Raw genomic sequence first — 25,145 nt, forward strand, 5'->3', positions numbered from 1 at the left:
TTCCCACGAGATCCCTTCTTTCCCACAAGCTCAGAAGCCAGCCACTGTGCCGGGGAGGCCCTTCTTTGGGCTGGGCCTGAAGTGTGCTCCAAAGCTCCCTCTAGAGCCCGAAGCTGTGCTGTCCAGGGCTACTGGGTGATGAAAGGAGGCCCTGGGCAGGAGCAGCCTGGGCCTGCAGTGGCTGTGGCCAGGTGTTCCCGGGTGCGTGCCCTTCCCTGTGTCACCTCCCTCATGTCTCCACTTATCGTGAGCATAGGAGAAGAAGTATATCAATGGCCGTGATACACACCGAACTGAGCAGGGACCGCTCATTCACGCTGTCTCTGTCTCTGCCCCTCACAGGATGATTTCCTTCTGATACACTATGATAAGGGACCCTGCCGGAACAAGCTGGGCCACTCCCGGGCATCTGTGATCTGGCATCGGACACAGGTAGGAGGTGATTCACCTAGAACTTTGATCTCAGACAGAGAGAGACTCTGTGTGTGTGTGTGTGTGTGTGTATCTTTAGTGTTTCCAGACTTGCCTATAGGACAAAGGTCTCCTGGATAGAAAGAGCTAGTAGATGTGCTTCCTGCTGGGTTTTTGCTGGTATAGGGTTATCCTGATGGAAGCCCTGGCCCAAAGTTAGTGTCAACGCGCACATTCGTTGTCTGATGGGCCTTCAGCATCAGACTTCAGATCGCTTGCATGGGACTCATGGCCTTGGTCATGATCTACTGACCATGTTTAGGTAATCCTTGCCTAGCACTTAACAAAGAGCTTTCTCTTGAGGCCCTGAGATAAGCAAGGGAGTAACAGGAATGGATAACAAGGAAGGAGTGGAAAAATTCCTAGGTCAGTGGTCCCCAACCTTTTTGGCACCAGGGACTCACTTTGTGGAAGGCAGTTTTTCCACAGACTGGGCAGGGGGACGGATTTGGGATGATTCACCACGTTGCATTTATTGTGCACTTTATGTATGTCATGATTACATTGTAATATATGATGAAACAATTCTATAACTCACCATCATGTGGAATCAGTGGGAGCCCTGAGCTTGCTTTCCTGTAACTAGATGGTCCCATCTGGGGGTGATGGGAGACAGGGACAGATCATCAGGCATTAGATTCTCATAAAAGAAACGTGCAACCTAGATCCCTAGCATCAGCAGTTCACAACAGGGTTTGTGCTCCTATGAGAAGCTAATGCTGCCGCTGATCTGACAGGAGGTGGGGCTCAGGCGGTAACGTGAGCCATGGGGAGCAGCTGTAAATACAGATGAAGCTTTGCTCATTTGCTCCGCCCACCCCCCACTGCTCACTCCTGCTGTGCACCCTGGTTCCTAACAGGCCACAGACCGCTACCAGTCCATGGCCCAAGGGTTGGGGACCCTGGCCCTAGGTGGTAATGCCTGTGCAGCCTTTGGAGTTGATAAAGGACCCTCGTGTTGCTTAATATTAACGTGTGCTTTCAACACATATTTATCACCTACTGTGCACTGGGTACTGCTCTAGGAGCTGGAGATACAGTGGTGCATGAGACAGATACGTCCTTCTACGGAGCCTACGTTCTGTTTAGGGACAGAGATGATAAACCAGCAAGCACACAGAACCTAATAAATCAGCTAGAGGTGATGCGATGGGGAGGTGGTCAGAGATGATGACTAAATCAGCTAGAGGTGATGCGATGGGGAGGTGGTCAGAGATGATGACTAAATCAGCTAGAGGTGATGTGATGGGGAGGTGGTCAGAGATGATGACTAAATCAGTTGGAGGTGATGTGATGGGGAGGTGGTCAGAGATGATGACTAAATCAGTTAGAGGTGATGTGATGGGGAGGTGGTCAGAGTATGATGACTAAATCACGACATTTCAGAGGTGATGCCTGATGAGGGAGGTGTGTCAGAGATGATGACTAAATCAGTTGGAGAAGCTGAGTGTGATGGGGAGGTGGTGAGAGATGAGGGAAAGGTCCACCTACAACGGCACTTCCTGCACAGCCTCAAATGCCAACCACGTGGCAAAGCGTGTGGGCGTCCGCAGCGGGGGATAAGACACACCTCCCATCAAAGAGCAGATGCTAAGCATGCTTGGCCTCGCAGGCCGTAGGTCTCTGCTGCAACTGTCAGCTCCACCTGGCAGCACAGAAGCAGCCAACAGGATGTCAGTGAGTTACCTTGGCTGTGTTCCAGTGAAACTGTTTACACAGGCAGGTGGAAGTGACTGTGGCGATGGTTGCGTAACTCTGTGAACACACTGGAAACCATTGAATGTGTACTTTAAATATCTGAATTGCGTGGTACGGGAATTATGTCCCAGTAAAGCTGTATGGATAAACAAAACAGAAACAGATGATGAAGCCGGATTTGACCCAAGGGCCGTGGCGTGCTGCCCTCTGGTCTAGAAGGTTGGTTTGAGCTCCTCTGACTGTTTTCTCTGCCCTTGGCCTTGCATGGCTTGAATCCACACCCCTTCCAGATCTGCTCTGGCTGCTGTGACAAAGCACTACAGACTGGGTGGCTCAGAACAGCAGAAACATATTGGCTCAGTCCTGGAGGTCCGAATTCTGAAATCAAGGTGTCAGCAGGGCCCTGCCTGGTCTGAAACCTGCAGGAGAGTCCCTCCTGGCCGCCTCCAGCTTCTGTGGTTTGCCAGCCATCTATGGCATTCCTGGACAGATCAATGCATCGCTGCAATCCTCCGTCTTCCTCCGGCTGCCTCTTCCCTGTGCGTCTTCACCTCGTCTTCTGTCAGTGTCCAAATCCCCCCTTTGTATCAGGACATCAGCGGTATGGGATTGAGGCCCGTGCTAATCACCTCGTGGTAACTTGATTGCATCTGCAGATACCCTGTTTCCAAAGAAGGTCACATTCTGAGATACTAGGGGCTAGAACTTCAACATACTGTTTTGGGAGGACACGATTCAACCCATGACGACACCTATGCCCACCTCCCCACACAGCACAGAAACTGCCACGAGGCTGCGTTCCTCCCCTGCACTTGGTTTGCCCTGGGCTGTAGGTAGGGGTTGACTGGGTGCTAACTCAGGGTGGCCGGCATTTGCCCAGCCACCGTGTGAGTGGATGCTGTTGTGTGTACGTTGGCAGAAACTGAGTCACAGCTTGGTGAGAACTTGGAAACCATTTCCCAACTCTGGCAGTTTCCCTGTAGAGAAGGTGAGTTCCGGGTGAGAGCGAGTGCTTTCCACAGGGACCCTGGCTGGCTGTTGCTGGGTGCTAAGCCTCTCACATACTCAGGCTGACCATCCTCATATGTATTTTGCTCTGGAATCTGCGGTGTGAACAGGGCTCAGCCAAGGCAGCCCACATGCGGCCCAGGTGGCGTCAGCTGGGGCAGCTCTGAAGCCGGGCAGGAGCCCCTGCAGGCCCGCACCCCATGCTTCTGGTGCTTGATCTGGCTGCTGGCTGGGGCCTCAGCTGGGGCTGGCAGTCGGATATCCTCACGCCATCGTGCCCAGGAGCTGCCAAAGGCCCAGTGCTCTGAGTACCTGGGACAGCCTGAGCACGGGTCTTGGCGGCCACATCTTCCCTGCTCCTCCAGGCTCACTCTGAACTTCTTTGACGTGCAGCGCCCGTGCTCTCCCTGCCTCTCTGCTTTGCCCCGGCTGTTGCTGCCACCTTGGTCTTCATCACTGTCTTCCTCTGCTTCTCCTGTTCCTGCCCAGCTCTGCACATCCACACTCCAGCCCTCTCTGTGACCCAGTCCAGGTGTGACCTCCGCGAAGTCACTTGTGCCTGGTTGTCATGCAGGAAGCCCCTCCCCCCACATGGCCCACCCTACTCTGGTCACAGCCCAGTGCTCATCTGTGTCTGATCTCTTAGGATACAAAAAAGTGCTCTTGAGAGCAGAGACCTGTTTTGCTCGTCTTTGTAACCTCTTTGGCACCAGTCCTGTGCCTGGGACACAATGATCTTTGGAAGTAGTGCACGGGCAAAATCGTGAATGACCCATTTGGCCGTGGGTGTTGACTCACAGTCCTCTCCACAGGGCCAGTGGTCGTCATGCCTTCAGCAGCTTTCTACACATGGAGAACTTCACTGGGACTAGGCAGGGAGCTAAGGGTTGCTGTGTCCCTGTCCCAGGACCATGACAGCTGCTTTAGTTTCTGATTCTGCTCCTGGTGAGGAGAAGGTGGAAGTGGATGACTTGTAGCTTGTTCGTCCCCATGCAAAGACAGGAAGAACTTTTTTTGTTTCTCTTAGGGAGGGACAGGAGTAATACCCCCTCTCTAATGACACCTAACAGTTCTTCCTTTCTTTGAAGGCAGAGGTTGCAGTGATCCAAGATCGTGCCACTGCACTCCAGCCTGGGCAACAGAGCAAGACTCTGTCTCAAAAAAAAAAAAAAAGAAGTTCCAGTTTACAAAAGTGCAGTGGGACCTGGAGCGATAGTGTTTGGGGAAGCAGAGCAGGCAGGAGTGCCAAGGTGCAGCAAGCGACAGCATGCAGCGTTTGAGTGGACGCCCACCCTCCTTAGGAGCCCTGGCTTTGCTCGGACTCTTCTCTGTCTGCCTTTTGGAAACAAGTCCATGTAAAGAGCTCGCTTCTGCCACCTCCTGCCTGTTTTCGGGCTTCCGGCATCTCCCTTGCCCTGTCCTTCCTCCGGGCTGCTACGGCACTGAGCACGCTGCCAAGTGCAGTGCTAGGAAACCGGGCAGCACGAGGTGCCTTTGTGGCACGTGCACCTGCCAACCTGCCAGGCTGTAGGAAACTTGGAAGATCGCAAGGCAGGGTGAGACATGAGAAGCCAAGAATTATTTCTTGTTGATAATTCAGCAAGCTGGAATATTCGAGAAAAATAGTATGAAATGAGTGGCACCTAAATCAGACCATAAAGGTCCTAAATGCTGGATGCTGCTGAAAGTGCTTTGAAGGAGGAGAGGACAGTGTGAGCAGAGGCACAGAATGGGACACTGCGGGGCCGGCTGGGGAGCCTTCGGGAGTGCAGCTGATGGGAAGTTAGGGGCAGAGTAGTGATTGGACTTGGAGAGGGTGTGGTATCATGCTGTAGACTTAAGTCTGTGTGGCACTAGGGAGCCACAGAAGGTTTTAGAGCAGCAGAATCAAATGCTCAGATGGGGCATAACCTGAAGACTTCTGCTGATCCTCTTGGTCCTCTACATTTGGCCTCCCTTGTCATCTTCATCTCTACAAAGCAGAATCTGCCAGCCTTGTGGCCTCGGAGGAGCCCTGCCTGCTCAGGCTGGCCTGCTGTTCTGCCTTCTCCACTCCTGTGTCTCTCCCTTTCCCTGTTCTGTTCCTTCTCCCTGTCAATCTATATCCCTCCCGTCCGTTTTTAAGGCTCTGCTCCAGCTCCTGCTTCTCTCCTTACCCGTCTCTAACCAGCCCAGGCCACAGCACGTGCTGAGCAGCGTCTTTGGAATCTTACTTGATTGTAGCCCCCAGGGAGACATGTACCAGGCATGGTGCCTATAGATCCCTATAGATCCCTGCGCACACCTGCATCGACATAACTTACCCACTCTGTGCTCCTGCGTTTTCTGTTCTGCTCTGTTTGCTAAAGTCGTCGTCTTGACCCACCACATTGCTTTACCATCCTACAAATGGGTCAGCCGGGCCACCCTCTGTCACTGACCCTGCCGTGGTTTGGAACTTCTTGCCTGCGTTGGGTTTCGTAGGCTCCCTGGGGAAACGTTTCTGCGTCACACAGGGGCTTGCTCGACTCACACCTCAGGAGCACTCAGAACGCGCCCTGAGTTCAGTGTCCTGTGATTCCCGCAACGTTCAGGGTCATTTTGAAAGGTTCCTTCTCCTCAGTTCTTCCTGCCTTTAGATGTGAAGCTCAGTAAGATTATTCTACGAGATTTGGGGGAAATCCAACGTGTCTCCTTGAGATTGCAGGCTGCTTTCATTATTTGTATGGGAGCAGAGGTTTTGTATGCCCCCTGTATCTTACCTGGCGCTCTTGTCAAATGGACCTTTGGAACAAGTGCTGTAAAGGAAGAATTGTCTTTGTTGCACCAAGTTATTGTACAGTTTGTTTCATCCCAAGTGATACATTTTTTATTCAGTATAGCAGAGTCTTCTGTTGAAGCAAACGAGCATGAGAACCAGCAGAGTGGCCGCGAAGGCTGCAGGGTGGGCAGAGATCTCACGTGGAACTGACTGTGCAGTTGCTGGAGTGAGCGTGGGTGCTGTGAGCCACACCTGTGCCCTGTCCATCTGCTCTCTTGTACATTCGCTGTACTCACGACTGCATGAAGTGCTTGCCGGCCTTTTTCCAGCGCTATCCCAGAAATCAGCCATCATGTGGAGGAGCGTTTCATTTTCACTGGAGTAACCTTCCTTCCTTAGGACATCAGCATCTGACAAGGGAGAATCTTACCCCAAACCAGCTCTTTCTTCTCTTCTGAGAAGTGAAAGGAAACTTGCTTTATCCCAGTCCGCCTCCGATAAAGAGCTCATTTTTAGCCATAGGATGGCATTTACTAAAGCCAGCTAATAACTGGTCTGTGTTCACACACATCCGTGGAGGGGCGCAAAGTGATAGTTTCAGAGGCTGAGCTGAAGGGCCAGGTGTTCCTTCCAGAAATGCTTGTGTTCTGGAAGCCGTATGCAGTGACTGTTCTAAGGGTATTTCCCGCTGAGATCAGTGAAATATGCACGATATAGCTCTTGTACTTATACCAGGATGCTCAGCTCTGTCTGTTTTAAACAAATATTGGACCTCTGGAATAGCTTTTTGGGTATAGATTTTGCATCTGTGAAATGAGACAATCAGTCTGGATTATAATCTAGGGATCAAATATGATACCGTGATTCGGAACTTGTCTGTGCCACCTTCAGGTACCTAGTTTCAGTACATTAATAGTGTTCCATTCACCTTACCAGATCTCAGATTTTGGCTTAGTTTTTCCAAGCCCTTGAATGTGGTTTGTAGAAGAATTCTCTGGGGAAACCATTCAGATCATGGTCAGTTTATTTTCAACGGGCTCATCCCATGAATCTGGGTCGGACATTTATTATGAGAGTGCCGGGCTGTGCATGGGAACTTACAATGGTTTGTAGAAAGGGTGTTCTGGCTTTAGGTAGCATACAGCTAAGAAACTTCATGGAAAGGGGTAACTGTTCCTTTAAATCTTAGGGTTTGCCAGTACGAACGAAGCTGTACTGTACAGATTCTCTCTGGAGCCTGAAACTGTTTCCCCGTCCGTCTGCCTTCTCTGAGCAAGTATCTGACACACATCCACAGCACACACACACACACAGTGATTCTTTCTGTTTTGTGATGTTTGCTTCCTGTCTCATTTTTTTCACTGCTGGCTGTATAACTCTGGCAACACCTGCATCTGCCTGTCACCCATTGGCAATACGCTGGGTGACCAACTTCTCAAACAGCAGGCAGATTTCGACACGAGGTGGACCGAGTGAAAAGCGAAGACGGTGTGTGATTGGCCAAGAATGTGATCATTTGGTCCAGGATTTTGGCATGATTTTGACTGCAAAGAATGTGTGGCTCCTTCGAGACTGACAGTGGTGTGTCAGGTAGTCGAGATTGCTCCAAATTGCCCTTCAAATAAAGTAGAGCTTACTGCATGTTGTATGCATTCTGCATATCAGCATGCACATGATTTCAGTAAAGCATGACCTGAATTCACACGGGGTAATTCCACCGTCGATATGTTGTTCAGACAAATGAACGTAGCCAACTGGGCGGCAAGCGTGGATTCCCGGTATTAGCACAGTCTAATGGATAAATGCAACGTGACATAATTTATTAAATGCAGTCTAGTTTATAAATGCATGCACGTACCTGTGTGTGTTGGTTTTCAGGAGAAATCTCAGCCGAGGTGTACTTTCTTCCAAACATCTGGGATGCTTTAGTAGAGTCTCATATTTTAGGGCTGATAATGGCCCATTAAGGTCTTTTGCTTCCATTGTTTATTTTATAGATGAGAAAACAGACCCAGGGAGAAGTGAATGAAGGCTGAGTTGGAATGAGAACCATGTGCTGGTGCTTGCATTTACTGGTCACACTGAACACTAGGTGGCGGTCTAGCCCTGTCTTCGGTCTCAGTTCTGCAGGCTGCGTGCCTGGGTTGGGATTCTGTGAATGGCGAGGCTGGCTGGAAAGCAGGCTCTGTCCCTCTTTGACCAGCCGTGCCGCCTGACTCAGATGATGGCATGTCTGCATATGAGGTTATTTCTTTTGGCCTTTACTCATAACTAGGGATAAACATGTTTTCAAACAAAAATCAAAATACGTAACAGTAAATATTGGGCTTTAAACTCTAGGAAGGACGGGGGCCAGGTCATTCTCTGATGCACTACGCCTGTGTCTTTTCTGTTTTCTCGTCGGAAATGAACTATTCCAGTCTTTCTTCTGTAGTAACAACCTGCTTGTCTCCGTTATCTCAGCCACCTGCCACTGGAAACCCTCCGTTCCCCTAGCAAATGGTGTCTGTCAGTCACATGGCAGGGGTGTGGGGGGCTGCACCCCTGGAACCTGATGGCAGTTTCTGTAGAATGTCTTGTTATCAGTTGATTAGATCTTGGTCTTTTTCTGCCAGACAGGGTGTTCCTCGAGGGCCAAGATGTATGCACTTCTGTATTTGCAGCATCAAGTGCATTGTCTGGAGCAGGGTGGCTGCTGAGAGGAAACTTGTTAGTTAATTGGATATATAGATGTATGGATGTTTGGGTGTTTAGATGGAAAAAGGTGGAGAGAGCGAGAAGGAAGGGAAAAGAAGAGGTGGAAAAGAAGAATGAGGGAAAAATGAAGGGAAGAATATTATAGTGGGTCGATGGATATATAGTGGGCAGATGAGTGTGTGGGTGGGTAGATGAGGGTGTATGAATGGAAGGGTGAAGACTGGTGAATTGATGGGCAGATGGATGATGGTTAGATGGATAGATGGGTGGATGGATAGGTGGATGGGTGGATAGGTGGATGAACAAATAGATGGGTGGGTGAGTGGGTGGATGGATGAATGGGTGGATGGATGGATGGATGAATGATGGATGGATGGATAGATGGACGTAGAGTGGACGGATACAGGATACCGCGATGGATAGATGGGTGGATGGATGGGTGGATAGGTGGATGAATAAATAGATGGGTATATGAGTAGGTGGATGGGTGAATGGATGGATGGATGGGAGATGGATGGAAGGATAGATGGATGGGAATGGATGGATAGGTGGATAATGGTTAGATGGATAGATGGGTAGATGATGGGTTGGTATTGATGGGTTGGTGGATGGTTGGATGGATGAATAGTTGGATGGGTGGATGAGTAGATAGATGGATGGGATGGATGGATAGAGAGATGGATGATGGTTAATTGATGAATGGGTAGATGATGGCTAGATGGGTGGATGGATGGATGGATAGATGGATGGATGGGTAGATGGATGGATGGATAGATGGATGGGAGTGGATGGATAGATGGAAATGGTTAGATGGATAGATGGTGGATGGATGGTTGGATGGATGAGTAGATGGATGGGTGGATGAGTAGATGGATGGGTAGGTGGATGAATAGATAGAGAGATGGATGATGGTTAATGGATGAATGGGTAGATGATGGCTAGATGGGTAGATGGATGGATGGATAGGAGATAGAGGGATGGGTGGGTGGATGGATGGATGGATAGGTAGGTGGTTGTGTGGTTTACACGTTAGCTCTGGAACCTCCAGGCCAAATTCTCCTTACCTCTACCCCTTTGTTTCTTCAGGGTCATGGGTATTTCGCCGGGATTTGGGCTCTGCCTGGTGGCCTCGCCTTTCCTGCTCCTGGCCACTCCCTTTGTACTTTGCTGCAAGTGCAAGTGCAGTAAAGGTGATGACGACCCGTTACCCACCTAGAGGAAGCACGATGCTGGAACAAATCCCTGCCTCCGGGAAGCGTGGCTCTCCCCCAACCCTCCCCACCGTCCCCCTCTCACTAAACATCTTTCTTGCCTTATGTGCCCCATTGAGCTTCACAGTGTCAGGCTGGACGCCGTGATTTCAGGGACCTATGTCACAACGTTCGCTGAGGCCCCAGGTGTGGTCACCTAGGTGTGGGGAGGGGGAGGCAGGTGTGGGTAGGGCACATCCCCACAGATCAATCTCTGCAGATGACAGGGAGGCGCACCAGGCAGCTTTCTCTCTGTGGTAGATTAGGCATGTCTGGGGATGGCCTAAGAGACTTTCTCCTCCTTGGCTTCTAGATGGCTCCATGTTGCTGGAGAAGTCTTTTAAGGATTGTGACTCTCTTCAGACAGAATCTGATTATTCCAGCTTGAGAAAAGCACTCTGTTTATGACAACTGTTTTTATTACTAATGGCATTTAGTAAAATCCTTTTTAGAAGGTATTTTTTTTCCAACTGAGTAGTGAAAATCAACAAGGTGCATATAAACCATCCTATGCCTTTCTTGAAATGTGCATTTTAAGAAGTTATAGTTAAAACGACTTTTCAGGAGATTTAGAAAGCCTTATGCACTCTTTGTGTTTTTCTTGAAACTTGCTGTAATAACTTTTTGAACGCTGTAAGCTATGTACTGTTATCAATGTGGTTCCTATATTGTTGCATTTCCTTGATAATATTGACATGTTTAGAGGAACATCTCATCTCCATTAGATTTGCCTTTTGTTGTTTTCTCTCTCTGGTGATTCAGCTCAGCTCAAGGGTCTCATCCCTTCTCTCCCAGGTAGCAGAAAACGCCTTTTATTGTATTCAGTCCAACCGCTTTGCTCGGAAATGGCTCTCCTCCAAATTGTTGCTGTCTGGCCTGTGGCCTAAGTCTTCAGGTAGACAGAGAGAAGAAAGCAGCCTTATTGATCCGCAGAGGTAGGGCCTCTTGGCAGAGGCTGGAGAACTCTGGGGGCTAAGGAAGAGCCTGCCAGATCTTCACGTTTTTAAAATGCTCTAGTCATTTTGAGAAATCATATATCTTACACGGTTCCAAGTCCTGTTGCTAACCGTTTTGCTCTTGTTGGGGAAAAGAACCTCCCATTTCACTTAGTTTTACTGTGGGGATTTTACCACTTGATCTTTCACAGGGCTGTCTGTGACCGTTTCCATGGCAGCAGGATGCAGGGATTAATAAGGAGAAGAAGTTATACATTACTCCACCATTACTCCAAGTTATACATTTCACACACATGACTCCACCGGCTGACTTTGAAAAGTGGAGAAAGTGTATTCTTTAAAGAGAATTTACTTCTAAAAGCCACAGGTGCTTTTACAAAGCAAACTGCATTGAACTGAAAACTTCTAAAAATAACAGGCAAATATTATAGAGATATTACAGTGGGATTTAAAAAATCTTGTTAAACATTCTGTAAAGAAGTAAAACAAAAACAAAATCCTTTGATCTCAGTTATTTGCTCATCACAAGCACATTTTTAAAATGCTGCTTTGTGTGTGTTTGACTTCTGCATCTGAGTATCAGTCTCAGGTCCTAGTTTACCTTCCCTGGTTGGAGATTTATTTCTTATTTCCTAACAATGAATTCGCTAGAAGAAACAGCATCACATCACTCTTCACCTCTCATGTTGATTTTCCTTATGAAACTGAAGCCATTTAGAAAATCCCTCTGTGTCAAAATTACTTTCAAAACGCTCTCCTTGTAATTGCGATTTATAAGTTTAGTAACTCAATAAGAACATGCCTGTGACTCCTTTCTGGATGAAACCTGGGCTGTGGCTCTCTGTAGTTTGTGGTGCTGTGATGGTGTCTACTGGTAGAATAGCTTTTCTGGAGGTGGGTGGCAACTCCATGCAGGAGTCATTGGCTGGGCTTGAGCCCTCAGCCTGTGATATGTGGATGCAGCTGTCCAGTCACTGCCCTTTAAACTGCCCAGCACACATGGGAGGCCTGTGGCCCAGTGTCCACCATATGCTTGTCCTTCTTGCCTGAAATTGCTGCTGCCCATCGCATGAGCCCACACAGTAGCACCCCCATCCTTGGGATGAGAGTCAGAGCCTTTGGAAAGTCTGCATCCCCAGGGCTAGAGCACAGATGACCTTATTTCTAGAGGGACAGGCTGTTCTCTTGGAGGAGTCTCTGGCCCAGTCATGCACATGTGTAGCCCAGCCATCCTCGTGCCTTCACCTCTGATGTGTTTCACGAGCACGTAGTTCAACCCAGATGGGACCACAGAGATTCTGGGGCCGGCCAGGGGTGGCCACATTAGCACCTACTGGCTCTGACTTTTTGTATGAAGCAGGCCTCAGTTTGCTCATTTTGATCTAGTGACAAAATTAAAATTGTCCATTTCCTATATAGATACCAGCAAGACCACTCTGAGATACATGAACTCGCATTTCCTTCTGTTTTAGTAAGGAATGCCAGACTCGTCTTTGCTGGAAATACAGTATTAACCCTGCTTGATGTAAAATGTAAATAGCACATGGGCAGATGGCCCTGGGTGTGGACTTTGGTCTTGCCATCACCCCCCAGTAACACCTGGGGAGTTCTGCGTTGAGTGGATGGACTTATTCCTATGAAGCGGCATAATTTGTCTCCATTGAAAAATGGCATTCACTCTTGCAGACGGTGTCCACTGCAAAGCCCTGGAAGCACATGGCATGTGTTCACTAAGAGGCCTTGAATCCTGGGGAGGAAGGGGCGAAGGCCCTTAGACAACCACGGCTGCTGTACTGCCGCCCAGGTGGGGTGGCCAGGGAGGACTGGCCATAGCCCAGTGAACCTGTGGCTTATCTGAGGCCCTTGAGTTACTGACCACATTTGGAGCTTTTGCTGGACATGCCTGATCTCTTGGTCTGGCTCTGCTGTGTAGTCCATAGCCCAGCCAGATGAGTTTGCACCCTCACAGGAGGCCAGCACCTTGCAAAGATGCAGTCACCATAGATATCCACATAGCAGAGACTGATTAGGATCTGAGATGAAGCACTGGATTGCAGGAATAACTGTCCAAATTAGTTCTTCCTCCTCAACTCACAGGAGTAGCTGTGGACAGAGGAACCAACATCTGCCACCTCTGGCCTTTTCTTTCTTTCTTTCTTTCTTTCTTTCCTTTTTTTTTTTTTTTTTTTTAGATGGAGTTTTGCTCTTATCCCCCAGGCTGGAGTACAATGGCACGATCTTGGCTCGCTGCAACCTCCACCTCCCAGGTTCAAGCGATTCTGCCTCAGCCTCCCGAGTAGATGGGATTACAGGTGCCCGCCACCTCACCCAGCTAATTTTTGTATTTTCAGTAAAGACGTCGTTTCACCATGTTGGCCAGGCTAGTCTCAAACTCCTGACCTCAAGTGATCTGCCCACCTCGGCCTCCCAAAGTGCTGAGATTACAGACCTGAGCCACCGCACCTGGCCTATTTTCTTAAAGGGGAACAAATGATCTTGACAACATATTATTCCATAAAACCAGTTTAGGACGCATGCCAGTTCCTGATTAGAACACAGGGCCCATGGAAGGGACTATCAGAGGTGCAAAAATTACTTCAAGATGAGTTTGTTGTTTTCATTTAATATTGCAGAAGTTAGAAGTCATTTTACAAATTTAGAAGAGAAAATTTTTTCTTGGTAGTGTTTAAAAATTAGGGGATTGAAAGGATCCAGGATGGGCTTTGTGTGTGTGTCTCCGATTCTCATTTATTAGTGAGCACACCTGTGTATATATATAATTCACAAGGAGATCATCAAGGGAAAACATTTTGCATGTGTAAAGCTTCATGAAGTTCTCTTTAAAAAATACCAAAGCTTGTTTATTTCTGATAATTAACCTAAGCCCTTATGAAAATAAACAAAATGAAGGGATTATGACCGGCATTACCAAAAACAGCAAAAGGAACAAAGGGGCCTGCATTAAAATCTATTTGCTAATGCTTCACAACTAGGAGAGCATGCCGTCTTGATGTTTAAAAAACCCAGGGTCTTCGCCCTTCCTTTGATTTGTGCAATTCTGTCTTCCACAATTCCGGAGCCTTCAGTGAGGGGTAGCTACATGCCCCATGCCTGCCCTTTCTCTCCTTCCTTGCTCACTTTACTATGGGTGTATTTTAATCTTGTGTAAAAATATGCATGAATGAGTCATGCACATGTATACGTTATGTATTTGACAAGTGGTGGTAAAGCAAAATCAAAACAGATTTGGTTTGTGTTTTTGAAATGTCAGTTCATTTTGTGCCACTAACACTGTGATGTATAAAAGAGCTGTTTGAATGCCTTTTAATGTTGTGTTTTGTACTCTGGAATTATATGGAAAAAGTTTGATTTGTAATTTCAATACATATTTTAAATGTATCGTGTCTTACGTAGTTTGTCCCCCCGTCCCCCTTTAGCAGGGATTCCTTTTTAAAGCTATTTTGGCTGGAATACAGGTGATTTTTGTAAACCCCGCGTGGCTCCGTCTTTTGTAGATGCTTATTTGACTACTGGCCTGAAGATGGAAAAATATTCTATCTTCAATCTTCAATATTTAACCTATTGAAGATTGAAAATATTCAATATGGGAACTGGGGGTGGAGGGAGAAAGGGTGAGGCAGGGGAGGGATCTTCTGTCACTGGGAAAACAGCTCTTGTATTCTGAGATTTTCTGTTTTAGGAATGTTCTCAACTCTTGGATGCCAAAATCACTTGGTTTATTGGGTGAATCAACCCGTCCAGCCATTCTTGGCTCCCTCTTGTGGTGCTAAACCGGTACTGCAGCATCAGGAGCCTCTCATCCCCACTTAGGGCGCTCTGCCTCCGTCCACAGAGACAAGTGCCTTACAGACCTGTCACTTTCTATGGGATGCATCATGAAAATCAGGAGGCATCCTTTTCCTGCTCGGGGGAAAAAGTAGAATAAATATGGATCCTTCTCATTTCATTGGAGAAATAATAAGCTGAAGATGTGGTGGTTCACCTTGATTTTCATTCCTCTCCCTCCAGCTTGTAGGAGAATCTATACCTCATGCATTCATATGCTAAAGACTGGGATAGGCAGTTGGTTCCTTGTTCTGTGTTTAAATTTTAAATCCATTCCTTGTACCTACAGGTACACATTAAGGGAGTGGATTTTGTTAACTGGTCATTCATAGTGGGCACTGAAGACTCAATATATTTGCCCTCAAGGAGCTCTTAGTCTCCAGAGGCTGACAGAGAAGTCAATCAATTATCATAAGAAGGTGTAATAAATTCAGTGGTAGATGCATGCTCAGCAGGCTGTGGACACACACAGCGCAGCCCTTCAGCCAGGCCTGAAGGTCAGGGAAAGCTGTCCAGAGGACGCCGTGTATGAGCTCAGTCTTGCAGACAAGTAGGAACTAGCCAAGCAGAACTGAGAAGTGTGTTCAAAGGAAGGGCCCAGTTCAACAAGCGCACAGAGTTTGGTCCGACTGGCATGTCGGGGTTGGAGAGTTACTCAAATGTTTGACCTGTTCGGGGCATAGTGTGTGGAACTGAAGAACCGGACCTTCATTGTAAAAGCTGTACGGTAGGAGTGAGTTGGGGTCTAGGGCTGCTCTCACAAAGGACCACACACTGGGGGTTACAACAGAGCTTTACTGTCTCCCAGGTCTGGAGGTTGGAAACTGAAGGTTCAGGTATCTACAGGGCTGGATTCTCCTGAGAGCGGTAAGGAGGATGCCTGTGTCGCTCTGCAACCTCCTGGTACTGCTGGCAGTCCTGGCTGTTCGTTGGCTGGTAGATGCACACCCAGTCTCTGCCTACAGGTTCCCACAGTGTTCTCCCTGTGTGCACGCCTGTGGGCACGGCTCCTTCATCTAAGGGCAAGGTCATACTGGATTAGAGCCTACCCTGATGACCTCATCTTCACGCGATCATCTGCAAAGACCCTATTTACAGATAAGGTCATATTCACAGGTTCCGGGGGTTAGAACTTCAACATTTTTTGTGGGAAACACAACTCACTTCCATAGGCGGGAGCACGGACTCTGCCTGGGCCGTCTGGCCCCAGGGAGGTCAACCAGAGAAGGTGGACGGGTACAGCAGGTGGCGGGGCTCCGTTGCTGGTGGTGCTGCCTCCGGGTGCGGTCCAGAAGCAGTCCTTCCCTACGCTGGGTTGCACATCAGTTCTTCCAGCGGACCTGGGATGTAGGAATTGCCCCCCAGAAAACACTGCCAAAAAAGAATGACTTTTAAGCAAAATAAATCCATATTTGTCTGTCTCCATAGGTACATACATTTGTTTCTAAAAATCGAGAAAGAAATTTGCCAGCAAAGCGTCTTATCAACGTTGAAGAAAGACTCTTAGAGGAACCCAAATTACGGGGCGTAGAGGGTGGGAATGGCACTGACTTCGATAGCGTGTGCTTGTCTGGAAGGTTATTCTAAACTTGACCTTGTTTGCAGGAGGCACATGAGAGAATATAATGGCTCATGTGGCTCGACCACAAGACAGTGTCCACTACTCAGCTCAGCTCATCTCTGTCTATACCAGTGAGCAGCTCAGCCATTTATAAACAGCAATTGCTGCCCACGACCTGGTGTTTGTTACTCGCTCTTCTGTAGCTAAAGTCACCCAGGATTTGCATTTTTGGATGAAGCCAACGTCGAATGGGGCACAGAGCAGCAGGATGAAGAGAGCTGCAGTGGCTGCTATACCAGGGAAGTCTGGAGCCACATCGCAGGGGGGTGACTCCCCGTACATGTGACTCAGGCTGGGAGCACCTGTTTCCTGTTTGAACACTGGGATAAAAAGTCCCACACAGGATTTTTCTGAGCATAAATGAGGAAATACCAAGTAAAACATAGAGTACATTTTGGTGACATATTAAGTTGCTCATGCGGTTCCACTGTGAATGTGGATGAGGCTCCCAACAAGGATACCCACTCAGCACTCCTGCTTCAAGCACAGAAGGACCCTCTTCCCTCCTGTTTTCCTTGTAGGACCTGAGAAATGAACAGCTCACGTCATGGCTCATGCTACCCAGGGGTGCAAGGAAGCGGTTGTGCCGCAGCCTGTGGTTAATGCAAAGAAAAATGGAGTCAATATTTTCATATTGGAAAATCTGAATTTGCAGTATCAAAAGTCATTCACTTGTTCTTGTGGGTAACTGTCTGGGTCTTTTAAAAATATATTTTTATTTATTCTTATTTTCTCTCACCAACTTACAAAATTCATTCAGAATGTGAATACATGTGACGTGTTTTTACTGCATGAGAAAGATCCAACAAGGGGTAGTCTTTTCTCGCTCCTCAGAACTTCTCAGCTTATCACAACTTTTATGAAAAGCCCAAAATGCAAAAGGGATTACTTTTCAAACGCTTCTGACGGTTGGACTCCACGTTCATTTTATCTAGGGATTTAGGGAATTCACATTGTAAACAGGTTTTCACATATGCCTCCTCAGCCCCTACTGTTATTGGACACATAGTAGTGACTTACTGAATGCTTGTCAGGTAAAGGAATTGAACTTCTGCTGCCAGGGTGTGTGTGTGCAAGAGCCTGTGTGAAGTACATGTGTGAGTGTGTTTATGTGTCTGTGCATGTGACTGTGTGTATGAATGTGTGTATTTGTAGTTTGGGGAGCATATTAGTCCGTTTTCATGCTGCTCATTAAGACATCTGAGACTGGGAAGAAAAAGAGGCTTAATTGGACTTACAGTTCCACATGGTGGGGGAGGCCTCAGAGTCATGGTGGGAGGTGAAAGGCACTTCTTATATGGCAGTGGCAAGAGAAAAATGAGGAAGAAGCAAAAGCAGAAAGCCCTGATAAAACCATCAGCTCTCGTGAGACTTACTCACTATCACAAGAATAGCGTGGGAAAGACCGGCCCCAATGATTCAATTACCTTCCCTTGGTTCCCTCTCACAACATATGAGAAGAGATCTACAATTCAAGTTGAGATTTGGGTGGGGACACAGCCAAACCAGTCACTTGGGATGGTTCAGCTACAAAAAAGCCTTAACACTTGAACTGGAAGTGTAGACAGTCTAGAAGCAAAAGCCTCAACTGTAGTTGGAAGAAATCCCTATTTTGAATTGAGAACCTCTTCTGAGCCAGGCACTTGCTCACTGCTTTCCATGGGTTGTGTTTCATGCTCACAAAGCTGCGAGTCTTATCTTCATATCACTGGGGCTTGGAGAGGCCCGTTTGCCTCAGGTGACACCAAGGATAAGTGGTGGGTGAAGCTGGGAACCCAAGTCTGCCCTACAGGGACCCAGTGTTCATCCCACCACACATGGCTTCCCTGGGCCTCTTCCCTTCCCAGTTTATCCTGACTGGCACGCAGAGACTCTCTCAGCCATGCCGAGTGGTTTCCTTTCTGTTCCTGGGATGGTTTAAATCCTGCATCTGAAGATCGCATCCCAGGAGAAAATCCCAGTCCTGTCTATTTTCAAGCCAGCAAGATGAATGAGAAAAATGAGCTCAGGAAATCCTGAGGGGGAAATTGTTGCTCTCAGGCACACTCATACGATCTCAGATGATTTCAGAGACTACAGACAAAACATGGCTCATCTCCACCTTCAGATAATCGCATACACAAGGACCTTCCAGGGGACCAGCATCAGGTGGGAGACGGTGCCCATCGCAGGACAAACACTGCACTTCCTGGATCAACATTTTGTTCCCAGGAGAAACTAATTATCAAAACCACCCTGGGACGTAAACTATTATTGTCACAATTCTTCACTTTATAGGCAATAAAATTAAGGCTCAGAGTCTTGCCCTATAACAAACAATGAGCAGACCATAGGGCCCGGCCCAACCCCACAGCCCATAGGAACACACCCAGGCAGAGTTCAGTAAGACACCCAAAGCCACGTGAAGGGTAAGGATGGGCCAACAGTGCCCAGAGGAGACTCCCTGCAGAAAGGGTGTTAGGCTGCAGTAGGGGCCACCTTGCTTGGAATTAGGGGGTGACCACAGCATGGGGACCTTTCTAAGCTATGTTTCCATGGCAGCAAAGTACTTCATAGGAAATGATCACCATGGAAATTAACATTTCCACAATCTGAAATAGAATTAATCCAAGAGCTAAATTGACACTGAAAGCTACAGAGGTAAGTGCTGGTGAAGTCTACTCAACCTTCTGGAAGAGATTCGCTTTCACCTAAAGCCAAGTATGAATGCATAGGCAGCAGCTAAAACACAGCTGTCTTGGGTGCCATAGGCTCTTCATTGGATACCTACTCTGCAGAAACCCATGGCAACTGAGAATGATAGAGATGCAAAGCCTCCTAGAACCTCTTCCCCCTGGGGCTCAGGGTGTGGTGGGATTTACAGTGTAGACAGTTACACTCGATGAGAGGGTTTGTGGGGCCCTATAGGATCACAGAGGAGGAATGAATGGCTGCACCTGGAGGGAAGACAGGGCCTGGGGAGGCTCCCTGTGCAAAGTGAACCCTCTGAATTGAGTGTTGAAGGCTGAATAGTTTTCAGCGGGGCTGTTGGGGGAGGGGCTGGCCTTCCAGGCAGAGGAGGGTAAGGGATATGAAAGTACCGCATTTTCAGAAACACTGTGCATAGTGGCTGAGCACAGTCAGTGCTCAACAAATGTTGCTTCAATGAGCAAATGATGCTTCCAAAATAAGTCCAGGAATGAGGTGAAACTGGCTGTATATACATTATTGATCAATGGTAAGGGCAATGGATGAGAAATGGCTGATTCGGTAACATCATTCACACTCAGGAGAGAAAACTCTGGAGATTCTGTTTGCTGATTCCTCCTGGCATACAAAGTCCTGAAAAACGAGTCTCTTGGAATCCACACAGGATGAAGAGGACAAAAATTCAACTGTGCTCAGTGGTTTGAGTTTTCAAAGACACAAAAATGAGGTTTTTTAGGAGATGCAGATGATGAAGAGGGACCGAGGAAAGAAAGTTCCAACAAACTGAGCTTCTGTCTTGCAAATACAAGCAAATGCACCTGTGTATTGTCCACAATACACAATACAATATGTGTATTGTGGGAAGCTCAGACCGCAAGGCTAACACAGGGTTAGGAGGGAAAGCAGTCCAAATGCAATGGCTTTTGGAAATGCCAGGGGCAGGATGTGTGATGGAAGTCATAAGAAAAAGCACCATCTCCCTGGCTTTTTCAGTTGAAAATGCATTCAATACCTCGTCTTCTCATTTGGTTGCACGTTGGAAACGGGACATGACTTTGAAGGAAGAACAGTTTGCCTTTCCTGGGAGATGAATTCACCAGTGAGTAGGACCTGGTTCCCTGTCCTCAGTTCGGGTCCTGATATGGTTTGGCTGTGTCCCCACCCAAATCTCACCTTGAATTATAACAATCCCCACATGTCAAGGGTGGCGCCAGGTGGAGATAATTGAATCATGATGACGGTTCCCCATATTTTTCTTGTGGTAGTGAGTAAGTCTCAAGAGATCTTATGGGTTTATAAATGGGAGTTCCCCTACACAAGCTGTCTTGCCTGCTGCCAAGTAAGACATGACTTTGCTCATCCTTCACCTTCTGCCGTGATTGTGGGCCCTTCCCCAGCCATGTGGAACTGTGAGTCACTTAAACCTTTTTTCTTTATAAATGCCTCTGCCTTGGGTATGTCTTTATTAGCAGAGTGAGAATGTTGGAACTGAACTGTCGATTCCCTCCTGGGCAGGGGTCGCCGCGAAGGATCACCGACACGAGATTCACAGCAGAGAGTTATTTATTACTAGCGCGCTAGGGTCCCAAGCTCTAAGTTGGCCCTGGGACCCCAACTGCTTGTTACAGGCTGTTTATATAGGCAAACACAAGTTCAAACACAGCTTATGGCGCGAAATTCAAACAAAGCTTCAGGCGCACAATGATTGGCGCCTGAGCAAGGTGTCTTGTTCTAATTAGTTAGAGCAGGACCTTAAGAGGTTCTTTCCTGGAGTTGTTGATTCCGGGAACTTCGAGGCAGGGTGGGACCCCCGGAATTGGCAGGGTGGGACCTTATCGAGGCAGGGTGGGACCCTATCGAGGCAGGGTGGGACCCTATCCAGGGCCACCTGGTGTTAATTTTTTTTAAGTTTTATGAGGCCTAGTTTCAAGAACAGACTAATACAGGTCCTCTTCAGTCTCTCGTGGACACACCTGGGGCCTCCTAAAATAGCTTCTCCCAGCCTCCTCCTCTCTCACCATTCTGTTCCTGGGGCATTCTCTGTTTCCCTCTTGTGAAGCTTCTGTTAAAAACCATTGAGAGCCTTCTGCTCCCTGTGTGGTTAAATCCCAATTCTTCACCGTTGCCTATATTTCAGCAGCATAAATTCTCTCATATACCTTTAAGGGAATGTAGAGCAACTCTCTTGAAAGATGAGCAGATTCTTAGCTCCCTCACTGACCTCCGTGGGGAAGTCTTAGGACTCCGTATACCAGCATTGCAGGGGAATGTCGAAGGGAACAGGAGCTCCCAAGGGAGGAAGTGCTGGAATCCTAGTGCTGGTGGGACCACTCAGACCTCGTCTATATTTATAAACAAGAAGCTCAGCGAGGCAGAATGCTTCGGGTGCAGTCTTGAAGCTAGTTCCCAGCAGGGATTGGACTGAAGTTTGGATCCTCCCTTTTCTTCATCAGTGCCTTGGTACCACACCACACAAACCAATGCAAATGCACGGGGACATCACAGTCTAGTGGGGCAGGCCCGAAGGTGACAATCCCACCCCACAGGTGGTATCAGAGAGGAGCTCCACCCCCTGCAGGAGAAGTCAGAGCAAATTCCTGGAGGAGACAGAATTGGGGTCGGGGATGGAGAGAGCAGGGGGTTGCTCAGAGCACAGATTGGGAGGGAATGCCACCACACAAACACACCTGTGCGCGAAAAGCCACAGACGCCCCAAGAGAGCCTGGCAAACCTTCAGGACAGAGCTGAGATCCAGTAGGGGTGAGGGGATTGGAGGTGGAGCAGGTGGATGGGGAAGAGCGGTAAGAGACAGAGGGGACCCACTCTTTAAGGTTTAAGCCAGGCTGGAGGATATCAGGGTAAGGTTGGTGCTGACACAATAAGATGTGGGATTTGCCTACGCCACGGTAGCTGCATGTAGGGGAGCTCGGATGCAGAGGATGAGGGCTGGGACATGATGTAGGAAGCCGCCCAAAGGAGCAGGGAAGAGGAGATGGGGGTCTATGCCCAGCCTGTGGAGTGGAAAGTAACAAGCATCAGTAAAAAGACAGTTGAGGGCGGTTGCGGTGGCTCACCCCTGTAATCCCAGTACTTTGGGAGGCCAAGGCCAGTGGATCACCTGAGATCAGGAATTTGTGATAAGCCAGGCCAACATGGTGAACGCTCATCTCTACTAAAAATTAGCTGGGTGTGATGGCGGGTGCCTGTAATCCCAGCTACTCGGGAGGCTGAGGCAGGAGAATCGCTTGAACCCAGGAGTGTGGCTTCCAGATGAAGGTGTTCTGCACTGACTGGTCTGGCTGCTTCAACCTCACGGGATCTTCCTGAGCTTAGTGCTGACTTCCGAGAGTATCACTGAATCCCCCAATATTTGGAATAACCCAAGGACACCCTCACCTAGGTATGCCCAGTTCTCACTCATATTACTCCTCCCTTAGTCCAGCTTAATTCGAATGCCTAATTGGAAGTAACAGAAATGCCTCCAAAATGCCCTATTGCCTCTGTAGCTGTGCCCTAGAGAGAGGCAGTCACAAGTTAACAGTCCATGGTGTCACTCAGAAAGCGGGTGGTTTATACCTTGGCATCACCTCACCTCGATTCTGAATAAGAAAAAAACAAAACACTGGCCGTGGCAAACATGAGAAAAGGCCGAGATGATGAGGAACCTTTTTCCTTTCTTCTGTGGTGCTTCACTCCACCTGGGAGCTCACTGCTTAGCATCTAACATGAGGAGCCCTGGCACTTTTCATTTTCTAATCCTCACAAAAGTGCTACAAATAAATATTATTTTGTGCCCATTTTATAGATCAGAAAACCTAAGTCTCAGTTAAGTTCACCTGCTCACAGTGAAAATTAGTGACCCATGAAGCCAGAACATGAGCTGTCCCGTGGCCTCCAAGGATGGGTCTCTCCATGAATCATTGTGTTGCCTAGTGCCTCTTCTGAAACAGGACTCTGTGGAGGCAGGGAGGGGTCATTATTTTAAGAGAGAAGCTCAATGTGGTTCAGAAAATGTGTTCTGAGCATCACCCATGCATGCATCCACCCAGGCTCCCCAGGGCCTCTTGCAGTCTGTCCCCAGTCCTGTGTTTCAGAAGGAAAAACTCTGGCTGTGACCCCCATGCTAAGAGCACGTTTTAGGTTTCTGTTGTGATATGGGGTGGGGGGTCACTCGTTTACTGAGGACCTTCCTATTCTCTGGAAATGCTCAGCTTGTATATGAAACAGAATGATTCCCACACGGGAGCCTCCTCTCCAACACACACACCATTTACATATATAATATTTAGGCAAATCTGGGAAGTTTCTTGTATTTCTCTTTACAATATTTATTTCATCAGTTGTCTTTTCTTTCTCCTGCACTGCATTATCTCTTGAAAATGACTTCTGTGAAATACTTCCATATGCATTTAAACTTCTACAACATCATTTTTCAGTTCTTAGTGAAATTGTGAAAGTTTAGATATTTGCAACTGGTGATAAATTCTTTTATTTGATTCCCATGTTATTTTCTTCTCTGGCTGGTATATAATCTGAGAGTTGGAAGGAATCTCAATAGGCATGTATCTACCGTTTACTGAAAATGTGGTTTTAGACCAGAAGCATGAGCATTGCCTGAGAATGTCAGAAATGTAGAATCTCAGTCCCACCTCAGACCTACTGAGTCAGAACCTGGATTTTCAGAAGATCCCCAGGTGATCAGGATGCACATTATATTAGTTGTTTATTACTGTATAACAAATCAGAAAAAACTTAGTGCCTGTAAATATGTTTATCTCCCAGTTTCCATGGGTCTAACTGGGTTCTCTGTTCAGGGTTTCACAAGGCTGAGAAGATGTCACCTGGGCTGGCTTTCATCTAGAGGCTCAATTTTCAAGTTCTTTCCATTTGTTGGCAGGATTTATTTCATTTTGTATGACTGGGATCTCAATTTTTTGTTGTCATCTGGAGGCCACCCTTGAGACTTGCAGGCTGCCTACGGTTCCATACCATGTGAGTTTCCTCAACACGGATGCTTATTGCATCAAATCAGCAAAGAAAACTATTTTTAGTGTATGATAACAAGACAAATAACTATTTGTTTTTGTGTATATGTATACATTTTTAAGGTACATGGATAAGAATTAGGCTGAGGCAGATACCCCAACCTGCATGACTCAGCAGGATTGGTGCACAGGTGCACACCTCCAGTTGTTATATAACCTGTGTGTGTAAGCTCCTACTTGGCTTGGAGCCACTGTCATTTGAGAAAGATATAACTGCCTTGCCAATGCCGTACAGGTGCTCTTGGGCATGGCTCGACATGGCTGTTGTGCAGGCACTGGTGCCCAGAGAGAGAACCAGAGCTTGTCCGTCTTGTAGACAGAGGGGAGCCAGTGCACAGCTCAGCATGGCACAGCATGGCACGGCATGGCATGGCACAGCATGGCTTGCCCATGTGCCCAGAGAGAGAAACAGCTAAGCTGCTGACCCTGAAGGCAGGAGAGAGCCGGCTGCACAGTTGTGTGTGGGAGTGGCCGGCTCAAGGAGCTGAGACGAGGCAGACAGTGTGAGAAAGCCGCTGATGAGAGAACAATGTGAGAAAGCTGTTAGTGAGAGAGCTGCTGAATAAAACATTTGGCCTGCCTACGTGCCCCCAAGTGTTCTTTCAGCCATCACCCACTACCCAGGACCTAACATTCGTATCTATACATGCACACACATACATATACATACATATGTACATACACACAGAGATCTATCATCATAGGACTGACATTTTTGCCTTGGTGAGAAGTAAGTTGCAAATCTTGCCCACACTCAGGTGAGGGAATTATGTAGGATATGGGACACAAGAGCTACCCTAGGATTTTTCTGTCATGCAAGTTAAAGTCTGAGAAATAAGGGGCAAATCCAATCTGTTGCCAATCCCTCATAGGTGCTAGTACCTAAAGCTTTGTGCCATGGTCTGAATGTATGTGTTCCCCCAAATTTATATGTTGGGACACAAGACTCACTGTGATAGTATCAAGGGCTCAAGGGAAATAGCTGGCTCTTTTCGCTTTCCGTCTCTTCCACCATGAGAGGACCTCAGCAAGAGGCACCATCTTGGAGGCAGAGACCTGTCCTCACTAGAACCGCACCTGCCGGTGCCTTGATCTTGGACTTCCTGGCCTCCAGAATTGTGGGAA

The 25,145-nt window shown here is 47.8% G+C and overlaps 1 protein-coding gene across 12 annotated transcripts in view; it reads left to right on the forward strand.

The window, feature by feature from the left end:
• RNF144A (ring finger protein 144A) overlaps window positions 1–25,145 on the forward strand; it is a 154,846-nt gene that overhangs the window by 107,005 nt on the left and 22,696 nt on the right. For 7 of the 12 annotated variants that reach the window (XM_031654911.1, XM_031654916.1, XM_031654912.1 and 4 more), the window contains one exon: window positions 343–1,107. In XM_031654911.1, coding sequence (XP_031510771.1) covers window positions 343–552 — 210 coding nt within the window. In that variant the 3' untranslated portion in view covers window positions 553–1,107. Of the gene's footprint in view, window positions 1–342; window positions 1,109–9,705; window positions 14,220–25,145 lie in introns of those variants that run through there. The other 5 variants (XM_031654919.1, XM_031654918.1, XM_021924492.2 and 2 more) reach the window with 3 other exon arrangements.

The sequence above is a fragment of the Papio anubis genome, chromosome 14 (assembly GCF_008728515.1).
Source record: "Papio anubis isolate 15944 chromosome 14, Panubis1.0, whole genome shotgun sequence".
In the NCBI taxonomy this organism is placed as follows: Eukaryota; Metazoa; Chordata; class Mammalia; order Primates; family Cercopithecidae; genus Papio; species Papio anubis.